Genomic DNA, 27,893 nt, shown 5'->3' on the forward strand with positions numbered 1-27,893 from the left:
AAAATCCATCCTTGTATGGTGTATGACTCAGTGGTATCAGTATATTTTCAGAGTTGTGTTAACAGTCATCACTATCTAATTTTAGACTTTTTATCATCCCCCAAAAAATCTCATACCCATCTGCAATCATGCTTTTTCTCTTTCCTGTAGCATCTGGAAACCACTACTTTCTGTCTTGATGGCTTTGTCTGGATATGTCATGTAAATGGAATCATATATGATGTGGTGTCTTGTAATTGGCTTCTTTCACTTTGCACAATATAAGGTTCATCCATACTGTAGAATGTATCAATTATTTCAGTCTTTTGTATTGCTGAGTAGTATTCTACCTTACACAGGTACTGTACTTTGTCTACCCATCCATCAGTTGATGAACATCTGGATCACTGCTATTTTGTGACTACTATGAATACTGCTAGGAGTATGTATGAGTTTTGAAGTGGGACATGTTTTTGTATCTCTTGAGAACAGACACAGGAGTGGAATTCCTAAGCCATACACTAACTCTGTGTTTAATATTTTGAGGCATTGTCAGTTTCCCAGGTGGTTGCACCATTTTATGTTCCCACCAAAGAAACCACTTAGTGCTAATCAACCTGAGCACATAAAAAAAAAAAATCTCATTTTGGGGGCTGGCGCTGTGGCGTAGCAGGTAAAGCCACCACCTGCAGTGCTGGTATGCCATATGGGTGCTGGTTCGAGACTTGGCTGCTCCACCTTTTTTTTTTTGGAAAGATTTTATTTATTTTATTTGAGAGTTAGAGTTACAGACAATGAGAGGGAGAGACAGAGAGAAAGGTCTTCCTTCTGTTGTTTCACTCCCCAAACGGCCGCAATGGCTGGAGCTGCACTGCGGAAGCCAGGAGTCAGGAGCCTCCTCCTGGTCTGCCATGTGGTTGCAGGGGCCCAAGCACCTTGGCCATCTTTTACTGCTTTCCCAGGCCATAGCAAAGAGCTGGACTGGAAGTGGAGCAGCCAGGACTAGAACCAGTGTCCATATGGAATGCCGGTGCTGCAGGTGAAGTATTAACCTACTGCGCCACAGCGCCGGCCCCTGCTCCACTTCTGATCCTGCTCTCTGCTATGGCCTGGGAACACAGTAGAAGATGGCCCAAGTCTTTGGGCTACTGCCATCTACGTGGGAGAACTGGATGGAGTTCCTGGCTCCTGTTTTCAGCCTGGCATAGTCCTGGCCACTAAGGTCATTTGGGGAGTCAACCATCAGATGGAAGATTTCTCCCCCTCCCTAACTACCTTTCAAGTAAATAAACACGTTTTTAGAAAATTAATTAGGGAATATATAATGTGATATTTGGCTTTAGGAAGAGAACTTGGACAACAATGTGGAAGATTAGCACCAGAAGGCAGTGATACAAGATGAAGAAATCCACAATGGTCCAATGCCACAGCCATAGTTAACAGTCACTTTACTAAGAAATGAGGAACTATGCCAAGATGGTTAGGACTGAAAGAGATCAAAATGTTATTTTAGACATTAGTCTCAAGGCACACTGAGTCTACTTGAGCCTTGGAGGCAGGCAGATTCCAACAGCAATGACCTATTAGCAGATAGAAACCACTCTGGAACTAGTCTGATAAAATTAGGCTGCTGGGGGCTGGTATTGTGGCCCAGTGGGTAAAGTCATCAACTGCAGTATCAATGTTGGCATTCCGTATTAGAGTGCCAGTTCTGAGTCCCAGCTGCTCCACTTCTGATCCAGCTTCCTGCTGATATGCTTGGCACAGGAGAAGATGGCCCAAGTACGTGGGCCCCTGCCACCCATGTGGGAGACCTGGATGGAGTTCCTGGCTCCTGGCTTCAGCCTATCCCAGTCCCAGCTGTTGTGGCCATTTGAGGAGTGAACTAGCAATGAAAGATCTCCTCCTCTGTCTCTTCGCCTTTTAAATAAATAAATTTTTTAAAGATTTGTTTTTTATTTATTTGAAAGAGTTACAGAAAGAGGCAGAGACAGAGAGAGTGGTCTTCCATCCACTGGTTCACTCCTCAGATGGCTGCAACTGCCAGAGCTGTGCCGATGCAAAGCCAGGAGCCAGGAGCTTCCTCCAGGTCTCCCACGTGGGTGCAGGGGCCCAAGGACTTGCGCCATCCTCCATTGCTTTCTCAGGCCATTGCAGAGAACTAGATCAGAAGAGGAGCAGCCGGGACCAGAACCGGTGCCCATATGGGATGCCAGCACCTCAAGACAGGGCTTTAACCTGCTGTGCCACAGTGCCGGCCCCTTAAATAAGTAAATCTTAAAAAAAAAAAAAAAAAAAAAAAAAAATTAGGGGCCAGTGTTGTGGCACAGTGGGTGAAGTTGATGCCTACAGTGCTGGCATCCCAAACAGATGCCAGTTCGTGTCCCAGCTGCTCCACTTCCAATCCAGGTCCCTGACTGTGCATCTGGGAAAGCGGCAGATGACCTGAGTATGTGGGTCCTTGTCACCCAAGTCAGAGAGCGGGAACAAGCTCAAGCTCCTGGCTTTGGCCTCAGTTCTGACCACTGCAGCCATGTAGGGAGTGAACCAGCGAATGGAAGATCTGTCTCTTCATCCCTCTATGTCTTTCAAATCAATAAATTAATTTTTAAAAAATTAGGCTGGAAATTATTTTCTCCTCAGAAAAAAATTTTCTTCCCCCTGAGACATGGATTATATTGTTTTGTTTATCCACTGGGCCCTAAGTTATTATTTATAAATTATCTATGTCCAAATCTCCATTGTTTTGACAAAACAGAAGTTAACATTGGAAGATTCTTTTTTGGGAAGGGAGGAAATAGGCATGAGATACTTGAAATTTAAAAAAAAATTTTTTTTGGACAGGCAGAGTTAGTGAGAGAATGAGTGAGTGAGTGAGAGAGAGAGATCTTCCTTTTCCATTGGTTCACCCCCAAAATGGCCACCACGGCCGGCATACTGTGCCAATCTGAAGCCAGGAGTCAGGTGCCTCCTCCTGGTCTCCCATGTGGGTGCAGGGCCCAAGGGCCTGGGCCATCCTCCACTGCCTTCCCGGGCCACAGCAGAGAGCTGGACAGGAAGAGGAGCAACTGGGACAGAATCTAGCACCCCAATCGGGACTAGAACCCGATTGGTTCTGCACCTGGCGCTGCAGGCGGAGGATTAGCCAAGTGAGCCGTGGTGCCGGCTGGCATGAGATATTTGGGTCAGATCAGTAGCATTGGGTCTAAGCAGCCTGCACAATTGTCTAAAGTCAAATCTGTCTAACTAGCTTAAGATTTTCCAGGAACAAACTTTGATTCACAACAGTGCTCCCTCCACATAACAAAAATTTGCTTAAGTGATGACAAACTCCTTTAACAGTATTCATTAACTCAAAAACTAATTGTGTATACTTAATAAAAACAAAAAAAACAAACAAAAAAAAAACCAAAAAAACAAAACATAAACCCATAAGAAAAAAAAAAAGCTGGATACAAAGATATTTTAATACTATATCTTCAGAAGTACAGTGTCTTTACCCTAACTTACTCAAATACCATATTCATGGTATCCACCAACTTTGCCTGGACTTTTGCGGAGGTATAGGTAAAATTCATTTTAAGGCAAAGGTTTGAAAAAAAGATTAAGGGAAACTGGGCATTGGAATCACATCAACTCAAATCTTAAGGTTACCTATGTACTATTTTCTATCCACTAAAGCATACATACACACAGTCAAAAACAGTCAATCTTCCTTATAACTTCTCAACTACTACTTGACCTAACAAAAATACTATCATATCAAAAGAGTCCCAGATAATTCACTATAATAAAGCTATCTAAAAAGTATGGTCTCTAAAATCCTCTGTATTTCAGATTGGAATGTAAGTTAACTATTCATTTCTCCAGCTAATATGGCCTTTAAATCCTTTGTAAGTAACATCCATTACATTTTATATACCTAGGACTTTTACAAAAATCCTCCTGGAAACTCTGAGCTTATAAGCCTAAACTTGGGCCTGGTGTTGTGGCACAGTGGGTTAAGCTGCTATTTGTGATGCCCCGATCTGGTCTGAGTCCTGGTTGTTAAGTTCCCCATGCAGTTTCCTAATATGCCAGGGAAGGCAATGCAAGATGGCCTAAGTGCTTGGGACCCTTACCACCCACGAGGGAGACTAGGATGGGGCTCCTGGCTCATGGCTTCAACCTGGTTCAGACCTGGTTGTTGGAGCCATTTGGGGAGTGAGTCAGATCTGTCTCTCCTCTGTGGACTCCACCTTTCAAACTTAAAAAAAGGAAAAAAAAAAAGTCTAAACTCTTCAGAAAATTAATACAAAAGGTCCTCTTTGAGCTGGCTACTATTTTTTTTTTTTTTTTAATTTGACAGATAGAGTTAGACAGCGAGAGAAAGAGACAGAGAGAAAGGTCTTCCTTCCATTGGTTCACCCCCTAAATGGCCACTACGGCCGAAGCTACGCCGATGCGAAGCCAGGAGCCAGTTGCTTCTTCTTGGTCTCCCATGTGGGTGCAGGGCCCAAGCACTTGGGCCATCCTCCACTGCCTTCCTGGGCCATAGCAGAGAGCTGGACTGGAAGAGGAGCAACTGGGACTAAAACCTGGCACCCAATGGAATGCCGCTGCCGCAGGCAGAGGATTAACCAAATGAGCCATGGCGCTGGCCCCTGAGCTGGCTACTACTTTCTTCATTAGCATCATCCCAAATGATGCTACCAAAAACTCTTTCCCAAACCACCCAAATGACAAGCACATTCTCTTTTATTCAAAGGCAACTCCTAACTAGTTTTGCTCAAATAGTCCTTTACCTCTTCTCTTCAGCTAAGATGTACTATCTTACTTTCTTGATTAGTTCAAGAAGGGTCGTTCCTGTCCGCTTCTGCAGCACTCATTACACAATAACTACAGTGTATTATGTACTCAGTCTGTATGCAGCAGAAGACTTGGCACACAGTGGGGGCTTACTAAATGCTGGCTAAGCAAAGGGTGTTTCACAGACACTGATGCTAAGAAAAAAAACTTAAAAGCAGTTTTGATACTGCTGTCTTCCCTTTCAGACACTTTGCAAATAGTTGCAGAATGAAATGTAGGCGTACCTCATTTTTTGTGCTTTGTAAATATGGTGTTAACAAAACAAATTTAAGGTTTGTGGCAGCCTCGTATCAATCCACCAAGCCAATCTCTGGTGTAATTTTTCTAACACCTCAGATGACTGTTAATTTTTAGCAATAATTTATTTTAAAACTGAAGTATGTATGCTGTTTCTCTAGACATAATGCTCTTACAAATAGACTACAGTACTCACATTGTGTAAATACAACTTTTGTATGCCCTGAGACACAAAAAGAAAGCATGTGACTCGCTTAATTGTGACACATATTTTATTGTAGTGGTCTGGATCTGAACCTGCAAAATCGCTGAATGGGGCCTATGGAATCTCTCTTGATAGTAATCAGAGGCCATGATTTGATCTCAAACTTTTCCCAGCCCTACTTCCCACTCTTTGCCATCACTCACCCTATTCTCTTATTTTGAGGGGGTTGAAGGGAGAGGGGCAGTGAAGAGATGTTCTCTCTCTTCCTAGAACGCCCTTTTCTGGTCTCCATCTGTGTGATGGACCCACAGTAAAGCTCTAAAGAGGCACTTCCACCTGTGAAGAGCCTTTGCTCGCTTAATACTTATTGCAAAATGCTTATTTCATCGCATTATATTTCCTTTCTAAAGTGTTCTGCTCCTCACAGGGGTTCTCAACCTGAGATCTACAGAAGGAGGTCAGAGACAGAATCACTGACTCTTAAAGAGGAAAAGTGTACATCTTTTATTAGCTATGGTCTGAAATTTGGTATTTACTTCCATCTTAAATGCAGGCAATTAACAAAGTAGTATTAAGTAATGCAAATACTAGGTATACTAAATTAGGCAGCATATTAGGCAGCATCAACAATTAAGTAAATGTACTAGGTGACTCTGCTAACAACAGAAATCTCAAATATTTTCATATATTATAGTTAGGCAGATAATCCTGAAATATTACTCTCATTACTACTTCAGAATTCTGGTAGTTATTATATCTGCTTATAGAATGTTTATTATTTGATATATAAATAAAGCAGTACCATATATTCTATCTTTGTACTATGTTGACAACTATACTTCAATATAATTGGATTTCCTTGGTAATTAATATGTATGTTTGGGTTTGCTATGTGTTTTGGTTTGTGTTTAAAAACATTATTCTGAGGGGGCATAGCTGGTAAAGCCCCCGCCTAAAGTGCCGGCATCACATATGGGCGCTAGTTCGAGACCTGGCTGCTCCTCCACTTCCGATCCAGCTCTCTGCTATGGCCTGGGAAAGCAGTAGAAGATGGCCCAAGTCCTTGGGCCTCTGCACTTTCATGGGAAGACCCAGAAGAGGCTCCTGGCTTTGGATCGCCACAGCTCCGGCCGTTGCATCCAAATGGGGAGTAAACCAGCAGTTTGGAGAACTCTCTCTCTCTCTGCCTCTCCTCCCTCTGTGTAACTCTGACTTTCAAATAAATAAATAAATCTTTAAAAAAATAAAAACATTAATCTGAGAAAGGTTCCATAGGTTCTCAAGATACAAAAAATAATGAACCCATGCTTTAGAGCTAAGTATTTGCCCTTTATCATTCACAGTACATTGCAAATACCCAAGACTTGCTGTATGTGCCAAAATTTGACTCTCTTCTTCAAAAAAATGTCCCATTATATAACTCCTTTTCTTTTCTTTCTTTTTTTTTTTGACAGGCAGAGTGGACAGTGAGAGAGAGAGACAGAGAGAAAGGTCTTCCTTTTGCCGTTGGTTCACCCTCCAATAGCCACTGCAGCTGGTGTGCTGCGGCCGGCGCACCGCGCTGATCCGAAAGCAGGAGCCAGGTACTTATCCTGGTCTCCCATGCGGGTGCAGGGCCCAAGCACTTCGGCCATCCTCCACTGCACTCCCTGGCCACAGCAGAGGGCTGGATTGGAAGAGGGGCAACTGGGACAGAATCTGGCGCCCCGACCAGGACTAGAACCCGGTGTGCCGGCGCCGCAAGGCGGAGGACTAGCCTAGTGAGCCGCAGCGCTGGCCGTTTTCTTTAGTTTTTCAAAATATGAGTCCAAAACTTTAGCCTGGGCTAATATCACATTTTATTTTCTAAACTATTTACTTCATGACGGTAGGTGAATGACGTCTAAATTAAATATGGCTCCTAAACCTATTTGGAGTCTTGTATTTCTTTGATACATGTTCAATTAGCTAAAAGCAATGAGGGGGCAGTCATTCTGGTGCAATAGGTTAAGCTGCCACCTGCAATGCCGGCAGCTCATGAGTACCAGCCTGAGTCCCAGCTACTGCACTTCCAATCCAGCTTCCTGCTAATGTGTTTGGGAAAGCAGTGGCACACAGCCAACAAATAAATTTTCAAAAAAAGATGAAAGGGGCTGGCGCAGTGGCACAGTGGGTTAAAACCCTGGCCTGAAGTGCCGGCATCCCATTTGGGCACCAGTTCTAGTCCTGGCTGCTCCTCTTCCGATCCAGCTCTCTGCTATAACCTGGGAGACCAGTGGGAGATGGCCCAAGTCCTTGGGTCCCTGCACCCAAGTGGCAGACCCAGAGGAGGCTCCTGGTTTTGGACTGGCGCAGCTCCAGCCGTTGCAGCCATCTGGGGAGTGAACCAGCAAATGGAAGACCTCTCTCTGTGTCTCTACCTCTCTCTGTAGCTCTGTCTTTCAAATAAATAAATCTTTTTTTTAAAAAAAAAAAAAAGATAAGAAAATGAAAATACTATCTTCTATAAAGCTATAGCTTACTGAGTTATAAAAAAAGACAAATCTGGGAGTGGGCACTTAGCCTAGTAGTTAAGACATTGGTATCCCATATCGCAGTGCTTGGATCTGACATCAGTTTCCTGCTAATGTCGACTCTGGGAGGCAGAGGTGAAAGCTCAAATAACTGTGTTCCTACCATTCTTGCAGGTAACATGGATTGAGTTCCTGGCTCCTGGCTTTTGGGGAATTAACCAGGACAGGAGCTCTCTTTTCTAACTTCTGATAAAACAGACATTGTTATTATTCTGAAAATTGAGTATTAAAGACATAAATTGGCAGAGACATTAATAGCAGTGGGTTTGGAATGGAAATTTTCTTTGCCATTTAGTAGCTGTGAGAGCCTAGGAATTTTTTTTTTTTTTTTTTTTTTTTTTTTGACAGGCAGAGTGGACAGTGAGAGAGAGAGACAGAGAGAAAGGTCTTCCTTTTGCCGTTGGTTCACCCTCCAATAGCCACTGCAGCTGGTGTGCTGCGGCCGGCGCACCGCGCTGATCCGATGGCAGGAGCCAGGAGCCAGGTGCTTTTCCTGGTCTCCCATGGGGTGCAGGGCCCAAGCACCTGGGCCATCCTCCACTGCACTCCCTGGCCACAGCAGAGGGCTGGCCTGGAAGAGGGGCAACCGGGACAGAATCCGGCGCCCCGACCGGGACTAGAACCCGGTGTGCCGGCGCTGCTAGGCGGAGGATTAGCCTATTGAGCCGCGGCGCCGGCCGAGAGCCTAGGAATTTAACTTCAATCTCAGTTTCCTCATCTGAAAACAGATGTTAGCACCTCAGAAATTCAGAGGATATGATACTGCATGCACAAATTCAGCACACAATACATACTCAAAAATCTTGACATTGATCTATACGTATTATCTATACAACACAGGAAGAGTTAAAAGTCACAAAGACAACAAGAAACCTTAAAAAAGTTATACTATTTACATGTATGTACTTTAAAATATGCAAATCACTTAATTAGATTCATAGCTATCTCCTTTTGCAATCTCAACATTCATACTGGAGTACATACCGGATCAACTTGCCATATGATAACAGTTGTATCTTTTGATCCTGTTGCTAGTTTAGTGCCATCATTAGAGAATTTACAGAACCATACTTCATTACAATGCTCTGTGAGAATCTGCTGAGTATAACATGGGAATTGCCTCCTACAAGGAAATCACAAATAATTATTATTTCAAAACAGATTAGAGTAATAATTAAAAAGGTTAAACAACTGATAAAACTTTTTAGGAGATTACATCATAAACATTAAAAATAAGACTGAATGCATTTATAAACCTTAGGAATCAAGTTTATATTGGTATGTTGAAAACATGATATTGCTACCAGCAATTGCTACCAGCTGTGATGCAGGCAAACTAGTTTCACTTCTGGCTGCTCCACTTCCTATCCAGCTCCTTGCTAATGTGCCCAGGAAAGCAGCCCAAGTACTCAGACCCCTCCCACTTAAGTGGGAGACCCAGGAGTTCCAGGTTCCTGGAATTTGCCTGGCCCAGCCCCAGCAGACGCAGCCATTTGGAGGGTGAACCAGTGGATGGAAGATTTCACTGTATTTTTGCCTTTCAAATAAATAAAAATGACATATTTAATAACAAAAAGACTATCTGGCCTGATTAAATAAATTTGTATATATAATTATTAATCAGGGCTTCATGTTTATATGTATACATTGGATGGCATCAGCTGGCTGTAGAAGAATAGTGTAACATTTCAATCTGAGTAAAATCTAGTTTAACTTTCATCAGAAAAGTAACTTGGTGCAATAAAAAGAGAATAGGCATTGCAGTGAGTCAGACAATATAATTCCGGGGCCTTTCTCAGTGATAAGCTTCGATGTCTTCAGACAGTTACTCACACCTCTGAACTTCCATTGCCTCCCTTACAAAAGGAGATTAGTATCTACCCAACAAAGCCCTTAGGGTTCTTGTAAGGATCAGAATTACAGCGAAAATTCCTGAAGTAGAAGAAATACTTCACTGTGCTTGCTGACACTGGAGGGCAGCACAGATAAAGTGCAGTAAGGGCACAAGCTGCTGCACATAGAGTAAAGAAAGCTCAAGAAGAGCAGCGCAGCCTGACAGACTCAGCCATGTACTAGCTGCAATTCTGGAATATTTATTTGATCTCTTCAAAATCTCAACTTTCCCAACTATAAAATAAACATAATGGTATCTGTCTTAGATAACTTCTTATACAGAGACTGGCGCTGTGGTGCAGCGGGTTAACGCCCTGGCCTGAATTCCGGCATCCCATTTGGGCACTAGTTCAAGACCAGGCTGCTCCACTTCCAATCCATCTTTCTGCTGTGGCCTAGGAAAGCAGTAGAGGATGGCCCAAGTCCTTGGGCCCCTGCACCCACGTGGGAGACCCAGAGGAAGCTCCTGGATCCTGGCTTCAGACTGGCGCAGCTCTGGCCGTTGCGGCCAGTTGGGGAGTGAACCAGAAGATGGAAGACCTTTCTCTCTCTCTGCCTCTCCTCTCTCTGTGTAACTCTTTCAAATGAACAAATAAATCTTAAAAAACAAAAACAGCCAGCGCCGCAGCTCACTAGGCTAATCCTCCACCTTGCGGCGCCGGCACACCGGGTTCTAGTCCCGGTCGGGGTGCCGGATTCTGTCCCGGTTGCCCCTCTTCCAGGCCAGCTCTCTGCTGTGGCCCGGGAGTGCAGTGGAGGATGGCCCAAGTCCTTGGGCCCTGCACCCCATGGGAGACCAGGAGAAGCACCTGGCTCCTGCCTTCGGATCAGCGCAGTGCTGCCCGCGGCGGCCATTGAAAGGTGAACCAACAGCAAAAGGAAGACCTTTCTCTCTGTCTCTCTCTCTCTCACCATCCACTCTGCCTGTCAGAAAAAAAAAAAAAAAAAAAAACAAAAAAACCCTGCTCCTACAAAGAGGAAATGAGAGGCTGAGATTATGAGTGGAAAGTACAAAGATGGGGGCTGGCATTGTCATTGTGGTACAGTGGGTTAGAGCCACAGCCTAGGATGCCCGTATCCCATATGGGCACCAGTTGGAATCCTGGCTGCTCTACTTTCAATGCAGCTCCCTGCTAATGTATCCTGGGAAGGCATACAATATGAGTGCAGCCTCTTCTCAGCCATCTGGGAAGTGAACCAGCAGATGGAAGATCTCTGTCTCTCCTCTGTCAAGTAAAACAAATCTAAAAATAAACAAACAATCAAAAAACCACGACTGACAAACACCCCAAAACCAAAAGAACCAAAAACACCAGAGATGCAGCCTGCCGGCTAGTACTTCTTAAATAACAGCTATTTTTTATATCAAGGCAACAGTTTTTGACAAACTTTATCCAGTTAAAGAGGAATAAGTTGCTGTGAAAATGACGGTCTCCAGTAAGCATTCACTTTTAAAAAAAATCATCCTATCCTTTTTTAGTCTCTACATCAGCACCATTCACTGAATCTTCCTGTCAGAGTGAAAATGAGGTAGCTCAGGGGCCGGCGCCTTGGTTCACTTAATATTCTGCCAGTGGTGCCAGCATCCCATGTGGGCGCCGGGTTCTAATCCCGGTTGCTCCTCTTCCAGTCTGGCTCTCTGCTGTAGCCTGGGAAGGCAGTGGGGGATGGCCCAAGTGCTTGGGCCCCGCAGCCGCATGGGAGACCAGGAGGAAGCACCTGGCTCCTAGCTTCGTATCAGCACAGCACGCAGGCCGTAGCAACCATTTGGGGGGTGAACCAACTGAAGGAAGACCTTTTTCTCTGTCTCTCTCATTGTCTAACTCTGTCAAATAAATAAAAAAAAAAAAAAAAAAAAAAAAAAAGAAAGAAAATGAGGTAGCTCTAGCACACATGGCTACTGAACACCTGAATTGCAGCAGGTAATCTTATGATACCTGGTTTATTTAACACGAGTAACTTTTCATGTAAAAGCTCTATGTAGTTTCTGCTTACTATATGATCAGTACAGGTCTACATTACAAATTATTACATAAAAATCTATTTGGATAATAATGCATAAATTTTTCCATCTATCTTGAAAACAGTCTTCTTCACTTTTTTCACCAAATCGATCATTATGTTTTGTTGGGGCCAGCACTGCACCACAGTGGGTTCAATTACTTCCCGGGACACTGGAGTGCTGGCTATTCTGCTTCTGATCCAGCTCTCTGCTGATGTGCGTGAGAAACAGCAGAGAATGGCTCAAGTACTTCAGTCCCTGCTGCCCATGTGGGAGATCTGAACAGAGTTTATGGCTCTTGGCTTCAACTTAGTCCAACCCTTGCTGTTGTGGTCATTTGGGGAGTGAACCAGATGGGAAGATCTCTCTCTCTCCTTTTCTCCCTCCATTGCTTCCTCCCTTTATCTCCATCACTCTGCCTTTCAAAAAAATAAGTCTTAAAAAAAACTAGAGGAAGTATTATTATCCCCATTTTCACGAGGCTGATGGGGGCAAATAATGTAACAGATGTTATAAACCCACTAAGCAACCAAACTAAGACTGGAACCCATGGCTGACTCCAAGGCCACTTTTCTTTCCAAATTTTTGGAAAAAAAAGTTTTTTTTTTTTTTTTTTTTTTTTTTTTGACAGGCAGAGTGGACAGTGAGAGAAAGAGAGAAAGGTCTTCCTTTGCTGTTGGTTCACCCTCCAATGGCCGCCGTGGCTGGTGCCCTGCAGCTGGCACACTGCGCTGATCTGAAGCCAGGAGCCAGGTGCTTCTCCTGGTCTCCCATGGGGTGCAGGGCCCAAGCACTTGGGTCATCCTCCACTGCACTCCCTGGCCACAGCAGAGAGCTGGCTTGGAAGAGGGGCAACCGGGACAGAATCCGGCGCCCCAAGGTGGAGGATTAGCCTATTGAGCCACGGCGCCGGCCTGGAAATTTTTTAAAATCCAATTTTAGGGGCCGGCGCTGTGGTGCAACAGGTTAAAGCCCTAGCCTGAAGCACTGGCATCCCATACGGGCACCAGTTCTAGTCCCGGCTGCTCCTCTTCCAATCCAGCTCTCTGCTATGGCCTGGGATACCAGCAGAAGATGGCCCAAGTCCCTGGGCCTCTACACCCATGTGGGAGACATGGAAGAAGTTCCTGGCACTGGATCGGTGCAGCCATCTGGGAGTGAACCAACGGATGGAGGACCTCTCTCTTTTTCTCTACCTCACTCTGTAACTCTTTCAAATAAATAAAATAAATCTTTAAAAGGATCAGCTCTGCTCTGGCCGTTGCAGTCATTTGGGGAGTGAACCAGGGGAATGGAAGACCCCTTTCTCTCTGGCTCTACCTCTCTCTCTGTAACTCTTTCAAGTAAACACAAGAATTCTTTAAAGAAAAAAAAAAATCTAATGAATAATTTCAATATTAGAAAGTTTTTCTTCTTCCTGTATTTATCAAGAGTAATGTCATTTAGTTAAGAGAAGAAGCACTTTATATCTAGTTATAAAATATACAATAATTCAAATGGCTGCAACTGACCAAGTAAAAAGATATTATGTAAAATTTGGGTGGCAAAAATACCTTAAAGGAAGGACTGGCTCATAATCAAAATGATAAGGTATGAACAGTCTACTGATAGTAACCAGTATCTGACAATCACTGACATAGTATTTGTCATAATTTAAAAAAATGTTTAATACTAATAGCCCAGTTTATTAAAAGCGTATTTTTAGATGTATATAAGTGGCAGTTAATATTTGCTTTCAAATAAATTTAAAATTTAGAATGGTTTTAAAAAAGTAGTACCTTTTGAAATACAATCTTTAAAATTGTTAAGAGTCTATAAATATATTACTCCTTAATGAATAAACATTAATATTTACAAAGCTACCTGTGGAAACATACTTCTATTGCTTGCTGCTGGAGAAAACAGAAAATTATTTTTAAAAATAATCACTTTTTTTTTTTTTTTAATTTGAGAGAGAGAGTTATAGAGAGGGAGAGAGAGAAAGGTCTTCCATTCACTAGTTCATGCCTTAAATGGCTGCAATGGCTAGAGCTGAGCCAATCCGAAGCCAAGAGCCAGGTGCTTCCTCCAGGTCTTCTCAGTAGTTCAAGGGCCCAAGCACATGGACCATCTTTTCAGTGCTTTCCCAGGCCATAAACAGAGAGCTGGATCAGAAGAGGAGCAGCTGTGATATGAGCCAGTGCTCTGTGGGATGCCGGGGCCACAGGCGGAGGCTCAGCCTACTATCTCACAGCACCAGCCCCCGTCCCTTACTTTTCAAACTTAAGCAAAAATTATATATAAAAAATTATATGTACACAAACTGTGAAAAATAGAAACTGGATACAATCTAATGAATACCTTTCAGTATCCATCAAGATTTTTAAAAAGTCACCATTAATTCTCATTCCTCCAGAGGGAAAGAGGGGATACCTGTTATTTAGATTTCCAAGCTAAGATTTAATTTCTAAAAATATCTTTGTAGGGGCCAGCACTATGGCTCAGTGGGTTAAGCCATTGACAGTTGCTCCACTTCAGATCCAGCTTCCCGCTAATACATCTGGGAAGACGATGGAGGATGGTTCAAGTGCTTGGGCCCCCTGCCATTCACGTGGGAGACCAGGGTGGAGTTCCTGGCTCCTGGCTTCAGCCTGGCCGAGACCTGGCTGTTGCGGCCTTTTGGGGAGTAACAGCGGATGAAACATCTGCTATCTCCCTGTGGCTCTGCCTTTCAAATAAATAAACCTCAAAAAATAAAATAAAATAAAAAGGTTTAGAAAGGTCAAGAGTATAAACTGGAAGTGATATTCAATTTAATAGAGGCTGTTCGACACCAACATCAGCAACAGGTCTGGTGCTGGGTTAGCTGCTCAAGTTCTAGTGCCACAGAAATCTGAAGACTGAAAGAAAAGGAAGGATACATACATTCCAAATGTAGAGTAGGAAACGATTTTAAGAACTTAGCAATAAGATGGAAGGGAGAGAGAGAGAGTGGTAACTAGGAAGAACCTAAAATTAATGTTGTTTGTTTTTAGGGTAACAGAGAAGACCCTCCAATCAGTGGTCATTTCTGAAGGACAAGAACTCTTCCATTATAACATTAAATGTCAGAGTGCTGTTCTATGTAATTTTATGGGAGCCTGGTCCTGAAATGAGGAATGAAAAAGATTAGACTAAATATTTTCAATAGGTACTTAAATATATGTATTCCTGCTGGCGCCGCGGCACAATAGGCTAATCCTCCGCCTGCGGCGCCGGATTCTGTCCCAGTTGCCCCTCTTCCAGGCCAGCTCTCTGCTGTGGCCTGGGAGTGCAGTGGAGGATGGCCCAAGTCCTTGGGCCCTGCACCCCCATTGGAGACCAGGAGGAAGCACCTGGCTCCTGCCTTTGGATCAGCGCGGTATGCCAGCCACGGCGGCCACTGGAGGGTGAACCAACAGAAAAGGAAGACCTTTCTCTCTGTCTCTCTCTCTCACTGTCCACTCTGCCTGTCAAAAAAGAAAAAAGAAAAAAAAAAAAAAAAAGATGTATTCCTATAGATTTCAGTTTCCAAATAGGCAAAATTTGAATTTATGGACACCTCCTGAACCATCAAGTCTAGTCATTACCTTTGAATACAATCCTAATGATAAATTTAAGAACCACAAAAACAAAAAATTGAGTTTACACTTTCATCTGCACATTGTTTTTAAAAATCCCTTTAATGGCCAGTGCTACGGTTCACTTGGTTAATCCTCTGCCTGTGGCGTCAGCACCCTGGGTTCTAATCCCAGTTGGGGTGCCATATTCTGTCCCTGTTGCTCCTCTTCCAGTCCAGCTCTCTGCTATGGCCCGGGAGGGCAGTGGAGGATGGCCCAAGTCCTTGGGCCCTGCACCTGCATGGGAGACCAGGAGGAAGCACCTGGCTCCTGGCTTCAGATTGGCATAGCGCACAGGCTGTAGTGGCCATTTGGGGGGTGAACCAATGGAAGGAAGACCTTTCTGCCTGTTCAAAAACAAAAACAAAAACAAAAACACCCCAAAACATAAAAATCCCTTTAAGGAGCCATGAAACATAAAACTATGCAGCCTTTTCAACCTCAGAAGTGAGTTACAGAATAGCGATAGTGATAAAGATTAAAAAGGAATAAGGGGGGGCCAGCGCTGTGGCATACGAGGCTAAGCCTCTGCCTACAGAGTTGGCATCCCATATGGACAAAGGGTCGTGTCCTGCCTGCTCCTCTTCTAATCCAGCTCTCTGCTAATGGCCTGGGAAAGCAGCAGAAGAGGGCCCAAGTGCTTGGGTCCCTATACCCACTTGGGAGACCTGGGAGAAGTTCCTGGCTTAGCACTGGACGAGCTCCAGCCACTTGTGGCCATTTGGGGAGTAATTCAGTAGATAGAAGATCTCTCTCTCTGCCACTCAAATAAACAAATAAATCTTAAAAAACAAAAACAAAAAACAAGACATGCATCATGCAATACTTCAATACTTTAAGATTTAAAGTAATTTAAGGCCAACAGCTCAATTATTTTTTGATTTTTTTTACAAGTGGGAGACTAACTACGTATGAAAGTAGTATATGTACACCTAGAAAACTGTTTTAAATTGAAGTAAAGATATGCATGTATACATAATTTTTATAGTTATCTTGTTTATAAAGCCCTCACACTACTATATTTTCATCCTTCCCATTCACGCTATTTTCTTTTTTTTAAAGATTTATTTATTTATTTGAAAGTCGGAATTACACAGAAAGAGGAGAGGCAGAGAGATGGGGGGGTGGGAGGGAGAGGTCTTCCATTTGCTGGTTCACTCCCCAATTGGCCACAATGGTTGGAGCTGTGCTGATCTGAAGCCAGGAGTTCCTTCAGTGTCTCCCACGTGGGTGCAGGGGCCCAAGGACTTGGGCCATTCTCCACTGCTTTCCCAGGCCTTAGCAGAGAGCTGGATTGGAAGTGCAGCAGCCAGGACTAGAACCAGCGCCCATATGGGATGCCAGCACTGCAGGCAGTGGCTTTACCTGCTACACCACAGTGTTGGCCCCCATGCTATTTTCATCAGTTTCTAGATGATTTTTTTTTTTTTTTGGACAGGCAGAGTGGACAGTGAGAGAGAGAGAGACAGAGAGAAAGGTCTTCCTTTTCCATTGGTTCACCCTCCAATGGCCGCTGCGGCCGGTGCGCTGCACTGATCCGATGGCAGAAGCCAGGTACTTATCCTGGTCTCCCATGGGGTGCAGGGCCCAAGGACTTGGGCCATCCTCCACTGTACTCCCTGGCCACAGCAGAGAGCTGGCCTGGAAGAGGGGCAACCGGGACAGAATCCGGCGCCCCAACCGGGACTAGAACCCAGTGTGCCGGCGCCACAAGGCGGAGGATTAGCCTAGTGAGCTGCAGCGCCGGCCCTACATGATCTTTTGCAAAAGCAATTGAGCATATCCAATTCAGCTGTTCCTCTCCATGTCTGGTTCACCAAAACCAACCCATTTCCTTCCTGGAGTCTGCAAGATTTCACAATTTGCTTTGTGCTGTCTTAAAGCTCCGCTTCTGGGAAGGCCTGGTGCTGAAGGAGGTTAATCCACTGTTTCAGACACCTACAGCCCTACTGGAATGCCTGGCTGGAATCCTGACTTCTCTGCCTGCAATCCAGCTTCCCAGTCATGTGTCTGCAAGGCAGCAGGTGATGATGGTTCAAGTATTTGAGTCCTTCCCACCCATGTTAGAGACCCAGATGGAGTTTCCAGCTCCTGGCTTTGGCTTGGCCAAAGTCTGGCTAATGTGGGCAAATGTGGAATGAACCAGTGGATGGAGGGTCTCTCCTTTTCGTCACTCTACCTTTCAAATAATTAAAAGTTCTACTTCAACTCTGCTGATTACTAAAATAATAAAAATATCTTTATCAACTCCTAACATTAAAAAAAAAGCCTGAATTCTTAAGATGCCAATCTATGAACATGGGTAGGTAGAATAACAAACCTAAACCAGATGGTTAATACCTGTTACTCTGACCATTTTTGGTTTAGAGTCCACCTTCTTAAAAAAAAAAAAAAAAAAAAAAAGCAGAACTTTCATTAAAGTATTTCCTGACCATAAGTTTCTTCATGAGAAAAAAATAACTTAGACCACAGTTAAATTATCAGACAGAGAAAATGAATAACCAAATGCATAGCCAAAAAAAGGGAAAATTGCTTTTCTAGCTTTGGTTCTTAAAGTGTAGTTTACTATATAAACATGCAAATTTCTCCTAATATTCAAATTTAGTTCTAGTTTTGTGAATGAATGCTAAATCAGTTATGAACTCTTATATAAATACGAAAACATTTTAAAAACTTTATAACTGAGTTTGTAAAATGTTAGGCTATTTCAGAAGATTAGAAGTTTTGCTCTTACCTGCTACAAACATGATCTATAAGTAGAGACACAGAATCTAGGCTGCTGTCGAGTTTGGTATTGTGATACAGGCACCGATCCCTCTGCAGTTCCACCGCCTGCCGCAGCAGAGTCTGTAAACGCCGTGGGGGAAGCATCACTGATGGTGGTAAATAGGCTTTAATAGAAGACATTTTAAAAAAGAGAAATAAAATAATAATAAACTGTAGACTTTTATGTAAGACATTTACTCATCTTCTATACCTGCCTCCACCCCAACAATATTGTGTCCCTTAAATAGAGAAGCTGTGGCACAGCGGATGAAAGCCACAGCCTGCAGTGCTGGGTGCAAGTCCTGACAGCTCCACTTTGGATCCAGCTTCCTGCTAATGCACCTGGGAAAGCACTGGAAGAAGGCCCAAGTGCTTGGGCCCTTGCACCCACGTGAGAGATCCTGAAGAAGCTCCTGGCTTCAGCCTGGCCCAGCCTGGCTGTTGGGACCATTTGGGGAGTGAAGCAGCAGATGGTAGATCTCTCTCTCTTTTCTCTCCTTCTCTTTCTCTGTAACTCTGCCTTTCAAATAAATAAATTAATTAAAAAAAATAGAGCAGCTCTGGGTAATGTGATATGTGAACTTCATGAATATTTGTTAGCAGCTCTAGTGACATTGCATTAGGATGGAATATATTGAAAACAAAACAAAAATCCCTAACAAACAAAAATAAGAAAAAAGATGATGATGAAAAGGCAACCTAATGATATGGCACAGAGAGATCAGACACAAGTAAAATCTCTGGAGCCGAGGGGGTAAAGCCACCTCCTGTGATGCCAGCACTGCATATGGGTACTGGTTTGAGTCCTCGTGGCTTCACTTCCAATCTAGCTCTCTGCTAATGCACCTGGGAAAGCAGCAGAAGATGGCCCAACTGCTTGGACCTCTTCTACCCACGTTGGAGACTCAGATGAAGCCCTGACTGTTGCAGTTATCTTCAGAGTGAATGAAAGATCTGTCTCTGTATCTCTGGAACTCTGGCTTTCAAATAAATCAATCTTAAAAAAAAAAAAAAAAAAAGAAAGAGAAATCTCCATGTAGGGTTTACCACTTGGGACACTGGCATCCCTTGTTTAAGTGCCAAGTCCCAGCTGCTCCACTTCTTATCCAGCTCCCTGCTAACATGCCTGTGAAGTCAGTGTGTGATAACCAACGTACTTGGGTTCCTGCCACCCAAGTGAGAGACCCAGATAGGCTCCTAGCTCCAGCCTGGCCCAGCCCTGTCTGACGTAGGTACTTGGGGAGTGAATCAGCAGATGGAAGATTGTCTCTCCCTTTCTGTTATTCTGCCTTTCAAACAAATGAATACATAAGTTCAAAAAAAAGAGACAAAACAAAAAACAAAGGGCAAGCCAAAATGCTGGAACAAGTCAAGTTCCATTTCCCAAACTGTTCCTAAAGTCAAGGACACTATGGAAATTCAGGGAGGCCGGCGCCGCAGCTCAATAGGCTAATCCTCTGCCTTGCGGCGCCGGCACACCGGGTTCTAGTCCCAGTCGGGGCACCGGATTCTGTCCCGGTTGCCCTTCTTCCAGGCCAGCTCTCTGCTGTGGCCAGGGAGTGCAGTGGAGGATGGTCCAAGTCCTTGGGCCCTGCACCCGCATGGGAGACCAGGAGAAGCACCTGGCTCCCAGCTTCGGATCAGCGCGATGCGCTGGCCACTTCGCGCTGGCCGCGGCGGCCATTGGAGGGTGAACCAATGGCAAAAAGGAAGACCTTTCTCTGTCTCTCTCTCTCTTTCACTATCCACTCTGCCTGTTAAAAAAAAAAAAAGAAAAAGGAAACTCAGGGGATAACTGGTGTTTTGATGTAAGTACCAACCTATTCTAATCCTTTAATTCCCTATCTCTCCCCAATTGCAAGATTTTCTGCTTCTTAGGTGCTCCACTCCCATGCCAACATGAAAACCATTTAATACCATAATTTTTTCTTTTAATTTGCATTTATTTGATGCTGAATTTATTCCTGAGGCATAGGTTTTTGTTTCTGTAGTTTCTTCTGGGATACCTTATACTTCTGTGCCACCTCCTCTTCTGTTTTAGGAACAATTTGTTCCTTTTCAATGAGAATCGCCTCTATGTGGTACAGGGAGCTCGTATTAATCTGACCATGAGCTCTGTAGGTATGATGGAGGATCTTGGCTGCTTTGTTCACCTGGATGTGTTTTGTCTACACCCAAACCCTCCAGTTCAGAATTACTCTCTGCATTTTTAAAAACAGAAACTCTACACTCTTTTTGGGCCGCCAACCCTGCATCCAACCCTACCACTTGGCTTGGAGTACACCCACAAACTCCACCACTGTAAAGACAGAATGGCAGGCCGGTGCCGCGGCTCATTTGGTTAATCCTCTGCTTGCGGCACCAGCACCCCAGGTTTTAGTCCTGGTTGGGGCGCCGGATTCTGTCCTGCTTGCTCCTCTTCCAGTCCAGCTCTGCTTAGCCTGGGTAGGCAGTGGAGGATGGCCCAAGTGCTTGGGCCCTGCACCCGCATGGGAGACCAGGAGGAAGCACCTGGGTCCTGGCTTCGGATCGGTGCAGTGCACTGGCCGCAGCAGCCATTTGGGGGGTGAACCAACGAGAAAAGGAACACCTTTCTCTGTCTCTCTCTCACTGTCTAACTCTGCCTGTCAAAAAAAAAAAAAAAAAAAAGAAGACAGAATGACACACACTGCTTCTTTAATGTGACATCTTTCATATAGTTGGTGGCTTTTCGGATATGCATACTCTTGATGGCTTCGCATTGACAACATAATTTAACCAGAGAGGAAGAAGGTCTTTTATATGTGAAAATATGGCAAAAGTAAAACCTTCATTACAATTTGGAGGCCATAAATTTGGGGGAGAAGAAAACAATTTATCTCAAGAAACCTAGGCCTTAAATTCTGAAACCAACAAGATTTCTGAAACATCTGTGGCTTAAAGTTGTGGTTTACATGTTTTTTTTCCTAACTACAGTACTTTTTGAAAGCCCAAATAACATCTTAAGTGGGGCAATACTACATCACATAAATAAAAGGAAAACTGCTCTGGGTCCAGTGCCTTCTCACAAACTTCTGAAGTTTAGCACCTTAGTCTCCATGGCGAAGTTTGGAAATCTTTGGTTTAAACGCTCCTTAATGAATTCTCCCTTTCTCTCCAATAGCCAGTGAGTAAACACGCCTAGAAACAAATCCTCAGAATTGATCTCTAATATCCATTTCTAACCTAAGAGAAAATAAAGAATTAAGACTCTTACTCTGAAGTTTGTCCAATAGTTTGGATCGGGAAGCTGTCCCTTTGCCTTCCCATTCTGCTTTTGCACGTAGGTCTTCTGCGTGGCTACACATCAAATACCTAAAAATACAACCGAAAAAGCAACAAATGTCAAAATCTTTCCTCTGGAATAAATACAACTGGAAGATACTGACTATACTGGTATTTCAGCTATCCAGTTCTTACTAATGTATTTCAAGAAGAAACTTCTACACTGGACCTAATTCATTAATACAAGGTGCAGTTGCAAATAATTACTAAAATGTAGTATGTAACAGCAATAGTTAAATATGTAACACCCCAGGGTCTTCAGGAAATTCACAGAAAATACATACCATGAAAAACTGTGCATACCTTTCAGATTTATGCACCAAACATTATTATTATTATTTTTTTTTTTACAGGCAGAGTGGACAGTGAGAGAGAGACAGACAGAGAGAAAGGTCTTCCTTTGCCGTTGGTTCACCCTCCAATGGCCGCCGCGGCCAGTGCACCGTGCTGATCCAAAGCCAGGAGCCAGATGCTTCTCCTGGTCTCCCATGGGGTGCAGGGCCCAAGCACTTGGGCCATCCTGCACTGCACTTCCGGGCCACAGCAGACAGCTGGCCTGGGAGAGGGGCAACCGGGACAGAATCTGGCGCCCCAACTGGGACTAGAATCCTGGGGTGCCGGCGCCGCAAGGCGGAGGATTAGCCTAGTGAGCCGCGGCGCCGGCTCTCAGACTGAACTTTTTTAAATTCCATTTTACACAGGCTTTTTGAAGTTCTTTGTATTATAGGTTAACCTATTAAGAGAATCCACTGGCCGGCACTGTGGCTCAACAGGCTAATCCTCCGCCTAGTGGTGCCGGCACACCGGGTTCTAGTCCCAGTCGGGGTGCCAGATTCTGTCCCGGTTGCCCCTCTTCCAGGCCAACTCTCTGCTGTGGCCAGGGAGTGCAGTGGAGGATGGCCCAAGTGCTTGGGCCCTGCACCCCATGGGAGACCAAGAGAAGCACCTGGCTCCTGCCTTCGGATCAGCGTGGTGCGCCGGCCGTGGCGGCCATTGGAGGGTGAACCAACAGAAAAGGAAGACCTTTCTCTCTGTCTCTCTCTCTCTCACTGTCCACTCTGTCAAAAAAATAAAAATAAAAAAAAAGAGAGAATCCACTTATATTACCATTACATATGTAGCTCTATCTGCCAAGGTTTGTTCAAAGCACTCAACATACCCTATTACTTCATTTAGTGTTCCTAACAACCTTGTATAAAGCAAGCACTATTGTTGCATTTTTGAGAAAACCAAGACACTGAAAGAAAGCTCAAGTATTTGGCCTAGAATTAGAAGGCAAAGTAGCAATACAGAAATACATTCATTCTAGCTGCAGACCTTTCCCTTAGCCAGTATACATAGGTGTGTGTGTGGGTGTGTGTGTGCGTACATATGTATATATGTGAGTACAGGGGCCCAAGGACTTGGGCTATCTTCTGCTGCTTTCCCAGGCCATCAGCAGAGAGCAGGATGGAAAAGGAACAGCCAGGAAAACAGCCATATGGCTAACAGGCGGAGACTTAGTCTCCTATGAACAGTGCTGGCCCCCTTAACCAGTATATTTTCAATACATAAAACTCAAAAAATGCTTAAAGGTATTAGATTAGCACAGGGTCAGTGGGCCATGGGTAACGCATCTGACTACAGGCCAGTAGATATTTACATTATAAATTAAACAAAAACAATACACCTTCAAGAGTTTACTATAAACACCATTCCAGAAATGGCTTAAGTGGATAACCCTCCTTGTATGATCCTGTGAAAGTTATTGAGATCCCAAAGCACAGAATTTGGGTACTAGTTCATTAGTCACTAGAAGTGCAGAAGGTGCCATAAATACTAAAGGTCATGAATTCTGAAGATTTCATAAGGGCCCTCTGCTGGATGCACAACCCTGACCTGGTTCTGGTTCTGAGAAAAACATGCTTTGAAAGAGAAAGTAGTAGAGGCATTATTCAGACATGAAGATTAGGCCTGGCAAGCAAGTCTCCTGTTGTCTGATAGTCTGCCAGATGAAATTGTTCTTCTTAGTTGTAAAAAGGATATTCAAAAGGGTAAGGACAATGAAATAAAGAAATAGTACATCACCTGCTCTGCAAGTAAAGCTCAATGAATGATAAGGCAAGCATCAGAAACCTCTCAGTTAATGTATTTTTTTTTTTTTTTTTTTTTTTTTGGACAGGCAGAGTGGACAGTGAGAGAGACAGAGAGAAAGGTCTTCCTTTTGCCAGTTGGTTCACCCTCCAATGGCCGGCGCGCTCCGGCAGGCGCACCGCGCTGATCCGATGGCAGGAGCCAGGAGCCAGGTGCCTTTCCTGGTCTCCCATGGGGTGCAGGGCCCAAGCACCTGGGCCATCCTCCACTGCACTCCCTGGCCACAGCAGAGGGCTGGCCTGGAAGAGGGGCAACCGGGACAGAATCCGGTGCCCCGACCGGGACTAGAACCCGGTGTGCCAGTGCCGCAGGCGGAGGATTAGCCTAGTGAGCCGCGGCGCCCTCCGGCATTTTTTTTTTTTTTTTTTTTTTGACAGGCAGAGTGGACAGTGAGAGAGACAGAGAGAAAGGTCTTCCTTTGCTGCTGGTTCACCCTCCAATGGCCGCCACGGCTGGCGCATCGCGCTGATCCGATGGCAGGAGCCAGGTGCTTCTCCTGGTCTCCCATGGGGTGCAGGGCCCAAGCACTTGGGCCATCCTCCACTGCACTCCCTGGCCACAGCAGAGAGCTGGCCTGGAAGAGGGGCAACCGGGACAGAATCCGGCGCCCCGACCGGGACTAGAACCCGGTGTGCTGGAGCCGCAAGGCGGAGGATTAGCCTAGTGAGCCACGGCGCCAGCCGTATTTTTTTTTTTTTGACAGGCAAAATGGACAGAGAGAAAGAAAGGGTCTTCCTTTGCCGTTGGTTCACCCTCCAATGGCCGCCGTGGTTGGCGTGCTGCGGTCGGCGCATCATGCTGATCCGAAGCCAGGAGCCAGGTGCTTCTCCTGGTCTCCCACGTGGGTGTAGGGCCCAAGCACTTGGGCCATCCTCCACTGCCCTCCCGGGCCATAGCAGAGAGCTGGCCTGGAAGAGGGGCTACCGGGACAGAATCCCGTGCCCTGACCAGGACTAGAACCTGGTGTGCTGGCGCCGCAGGCGAAGGATTAGCCTATTGAGCCGCGGCGCCGGCCTCAGTTAATGTATTAATCCTTCCTTTTATTAACTGCATGAAGCATAATTCACTGAGTCTAAATGATTTAATAACCTCTTACTCTACAAAAACTATTTTTTCTCTTGTTATTTAGTGCCTTAGCTAATAAGAACTTAATTTTAAAAAGTTTATCTCTGTCTGTAATTCTGCCTTTCAAATAAATAAATAAATCTTAAAAAGAAAAAAAAAGGAGGGAGGGACAGCATTGTGTGCAGCAGGTTCTGGGATGGAAAGTCCTTACTGCTCTACTTCCAATCCAACTCCCTGCTAATGCGTCAGGGAAGGCAGCAGAAGAGGGCCCAACACTTGGGTCCTTGCCACCCATATGGGAGACCTGGATGAAGTTCTGGGCTCCTGGCTTTGGCCTACCTTGCCTTGGCTGTTGTGGCTATTTGGGAAGCAAACCAGCGGATGGAAGATCTTTCTCTCTCACTCTCCTTCTCCCTCTACCTGTGTAACTCTCCCTTTATTTATTTACTTGAAAGTAAGAGTTACACAGAGAGTGGAGAGGCAGAGAGAGAGAGCTGTTCCATCCACTGGTTCACTCCCCAGTTGGCCGCAACGGGAGGGAGCCATGCCGATCCGAAGCCAGGAGCCAGGAGTTTCTTCCGGGTCTCCCACGCGGGTGCAGGGGCCAAAGATTTAGGCCATCTTGTACTGCTTTCCCAGGACATAGCAGAGAGCTGGATCAGAAGAGGAGCAGCCGGGACTAGAACCAGTGCCCACATGGGATGTTGGCGCTTCAGGCCAGAGCTTTAACCTGCTGCATCACAGCACCGGCCCCAAATAAATCAATCTTAAGGAAAAAAAAAAGCCAACGCTGCAGCTCACTAGGCTAATCCTCTGCCTTGCGGCGCCGGCACACCGGGTTCTAGTCCCGGTCGGGGCGCCAGATTCTGTCCTGGTTGCCCCTCTTACAGGCCAGCTCTCTGCTGTGGCCCGGGAGTGCAGTGGAGGATGGCCCAAGTCCTTGGGCCCTGCACCCGCATGGGAGACCAGGAGAAGCACCTGGCTCCTGCCATCGGATCAGCGCGGTTTGCCAGCCGCAGTGCACCGGCCGCGGTGGCCATTGGAGGGTGAACCAACGGCAAAGGAAGACCTTTCTCTCGGTCTCTCTCTCTCACTGTCCACTCTGCCTATCAAAAAACAAAAAACACCATAAGAAAAAAACAAAGACAAAGAAAAGCCAAGGATGAACCCCAAGGTTTGCATTTCAGTAAGAGGGTAGAAAGTCTTGCCATTTATTCATTTGTTAGAGGAGGCACAGGTTTGTAAGGTAGAGTAGGTAGAGGTACAACTGGAATAAAGAATTTCATTTTGAGCATCTAACTCTGAGACACCTCTTAGACATCCAAATGGAAACTGTCAAATAGGCTACTAGATATAACATTTGGGAGTTCATATTCGAGGATAAATTTAAGAGCAATTAACAGGGCTGGCACTGTGATGCAGAAGGATAAGTGGCATCCCTTATGGGCACTTGTCACTTGGGAGACTTGGATGGAGTTCCAGGTTCTTGGATTTGGACTAACCCAGTCCCAGCCATTTTGGCCACTTGGGGAGTGAACCAGTAGATGTAAGATCTGTGTCCTTCTCTCAAACAAATCTTTAAAAAAAAAAAAAAATCCATTAGCATATGGACCGTATTGGAAGGTATGGTATAGAATGAGATTACTTAGAAAGAATATTGGGGTACTTTAAAAAAAAGTTTGTGGAATTAAAAGATAAACTGATTTTGATGCAAAAAGTTTGAAATCCATGCACAGGAGTTGTCTTCAAAAAGCTCAAGGCTCAGGAAGGATCTTAATAAGTTCATAAGCAGTCACTGAAAAACATGTTTTGTTCCTGCCCTCTGATTTTTAGCTGCCTGCCCTCTGATTTTTAGCTGCTATTCTGTTCTTGACAAGTTCTTGGGTCTTCCTTCCTTGAAGCACCCCTCTTGAGGTTTCTGACTTAAATAAATCTTGCTTTGCTCACAAAAATCTGTTTACATCAATATTAGAAACTTTACTGCTTATTATTATCCATATCACAGGATTTTTATAGATTTGGAAACAGATTTTTGCAGGCAACACATACTTCTCCCTTCCACTCGCTTCATACAACTTAACAACAACTGTTTCTTAGGATGACAAAACAGTTTAAACATACACGTAGAGGGAATTTACCCAAATTTTATCCAAGAACCTGGCAATATTCAAGATATTGTATCTTGGAAAAATATTCAAGAGCTGCAACTTTAGTCAATGGTAAACCTTGTAAAATCCCAGCTCTTCCGTCACCCTGGCATCTAAGAACTCAGTTTTCTTACCCACTAAGAACATGAATGCGCTCTGTATTGTATTTCAGTGGCGTCAATTCACAGCGCAGAACTTGAAGTGCCTCCAGGACCTTGCCATCCTCCAGGTATTCCAGGTACTTCTGCTGCAGCAGCAAAAACTTCATCCTCTGACATGACAGAAAGCAGCAGTCAGGGGAAAAAAGTTGATGGAAGTTTCAGAAAATGTTTGTGCCTAAACAGAACAGTAGAAACCATTCTACTATGCCCTTAGAAAATAACTTTTCATAAAGTTTCAAGACGACTCAAAATATTTTGGTTTAATAGAATAAATTTCATCTTGCTCAATTCCACTTCTTAATCAAACTTTGCTTTGAGTAATCTCGAATCAGAAATATTATCAGTGATCAAAGCATCAAAAGGGAAAAATGAATTCTACTTTTAAAGTGCTCCTAGAATTTTATTTTTTGTACAAATACTTTAGAACTATTCAAGTTTTCTAAATTTGCTGATTTTTATAATAGGGCACTGATGGGTTTTATGCAACAATTTTTGAAAAGATTGGGGAAAAAAACCATTACCAGGGAAATTATTCAAAAGCCATACTGTGAACTAAATAGACCAGAAAGCAGAACCAGAGCCACTGAGTGTAAGTTTAACGCTAGATTTTGGCAAAACTAAGAAGCATATGAGCTGGTGTAGTAGTGGTGTAGCAGGTTAAGCCCCTGCCTGCAAAGCCAGCATCTCAAAATGGTGCTAATTTGAGTCCAGCCTGCTGCATTTTCAATCCAGCTCCCTGCTAATGTGCTTGGGAAAGCATGGAAGATGGCTCAAGTGTTTGGACCCCTGTATCCATGTGGAAGACCCAGAAAGAAGCTCCAGGCTCCTTGGCTTTGGCCTGGCCTAACCTGGTTGTTGCGGCCATTTGGGGAATGAAACAGCAGACGGAAGAGCTATCTCTCCCTCTCTCTTTCTGTAACTCTGTCTTTCAAATACAAAAAATAAATCTTAAAACTAAGAAGCATTATGCAAAAAATGAGTTAGA

General features: G+C 44.4%; 1 protein-coding gene across 8 annotated transcripts in view; it reads right to left on the bottom strand.

The window, feature by feature from the left end:
* The window catches only part of WDR26 (WD repeat domain 26), a 56,618-nt gene that overhangs the window by 20,288 nt on the left and 8,437 nt on the right, over positions 1–27,893 (bottom strand). For 6 of the 8 annotated variants that reach the window (XR_016218887.1, XR_016218886.1, XM_017347765.4 and 3 more), the window contains exons 4-7: positions 26,882–27,018; positions 21,335–21,432; positions 18,068–18,224; positions 8,806–8,944 (exon numbers count right to left, since the gene is read on the bottom strand). Coding sequence is in view for 6 of the 8 variants with exons in the window: in XM_017347765.4 (XP_017203254.2) it covers positions 8,806–8,944; positions 18,068–18,224; positions 21,335–21,432; positions 26,882–27,018 (531 nt within the window). In the remaining 2 variants the exon portion in view is untranslated. Of the gene's footprint in view, positions 1–8,805; positions 8,945–18,067; positions 18,225–21,334; positions 21,433–26,881; positions 27,084–27,893 lie in introns of all 8 variants that reach the window. The other 2 variants (XM_089311437.1, XM_089311436.1) reach the window with 1 other exon arrangement.

Source organism: Oryctolagus cuniculus, chromosome 13 (assembly GCF_051225735.1).
Source record: "Oryctolagus cuniculus isolate XC-2025 breed Fujian yellow rabbit chromosome 13, ASM5122573v1, whole genome shotgun sequence".
NCBI classification, from domain to species: domain Eukaryota; kingdom Metazoa; phylum Chordata; class Mammalia; order Lagomorpha; family Leporidae; genus Oryctolagus; species Oryctolagus cuniculus.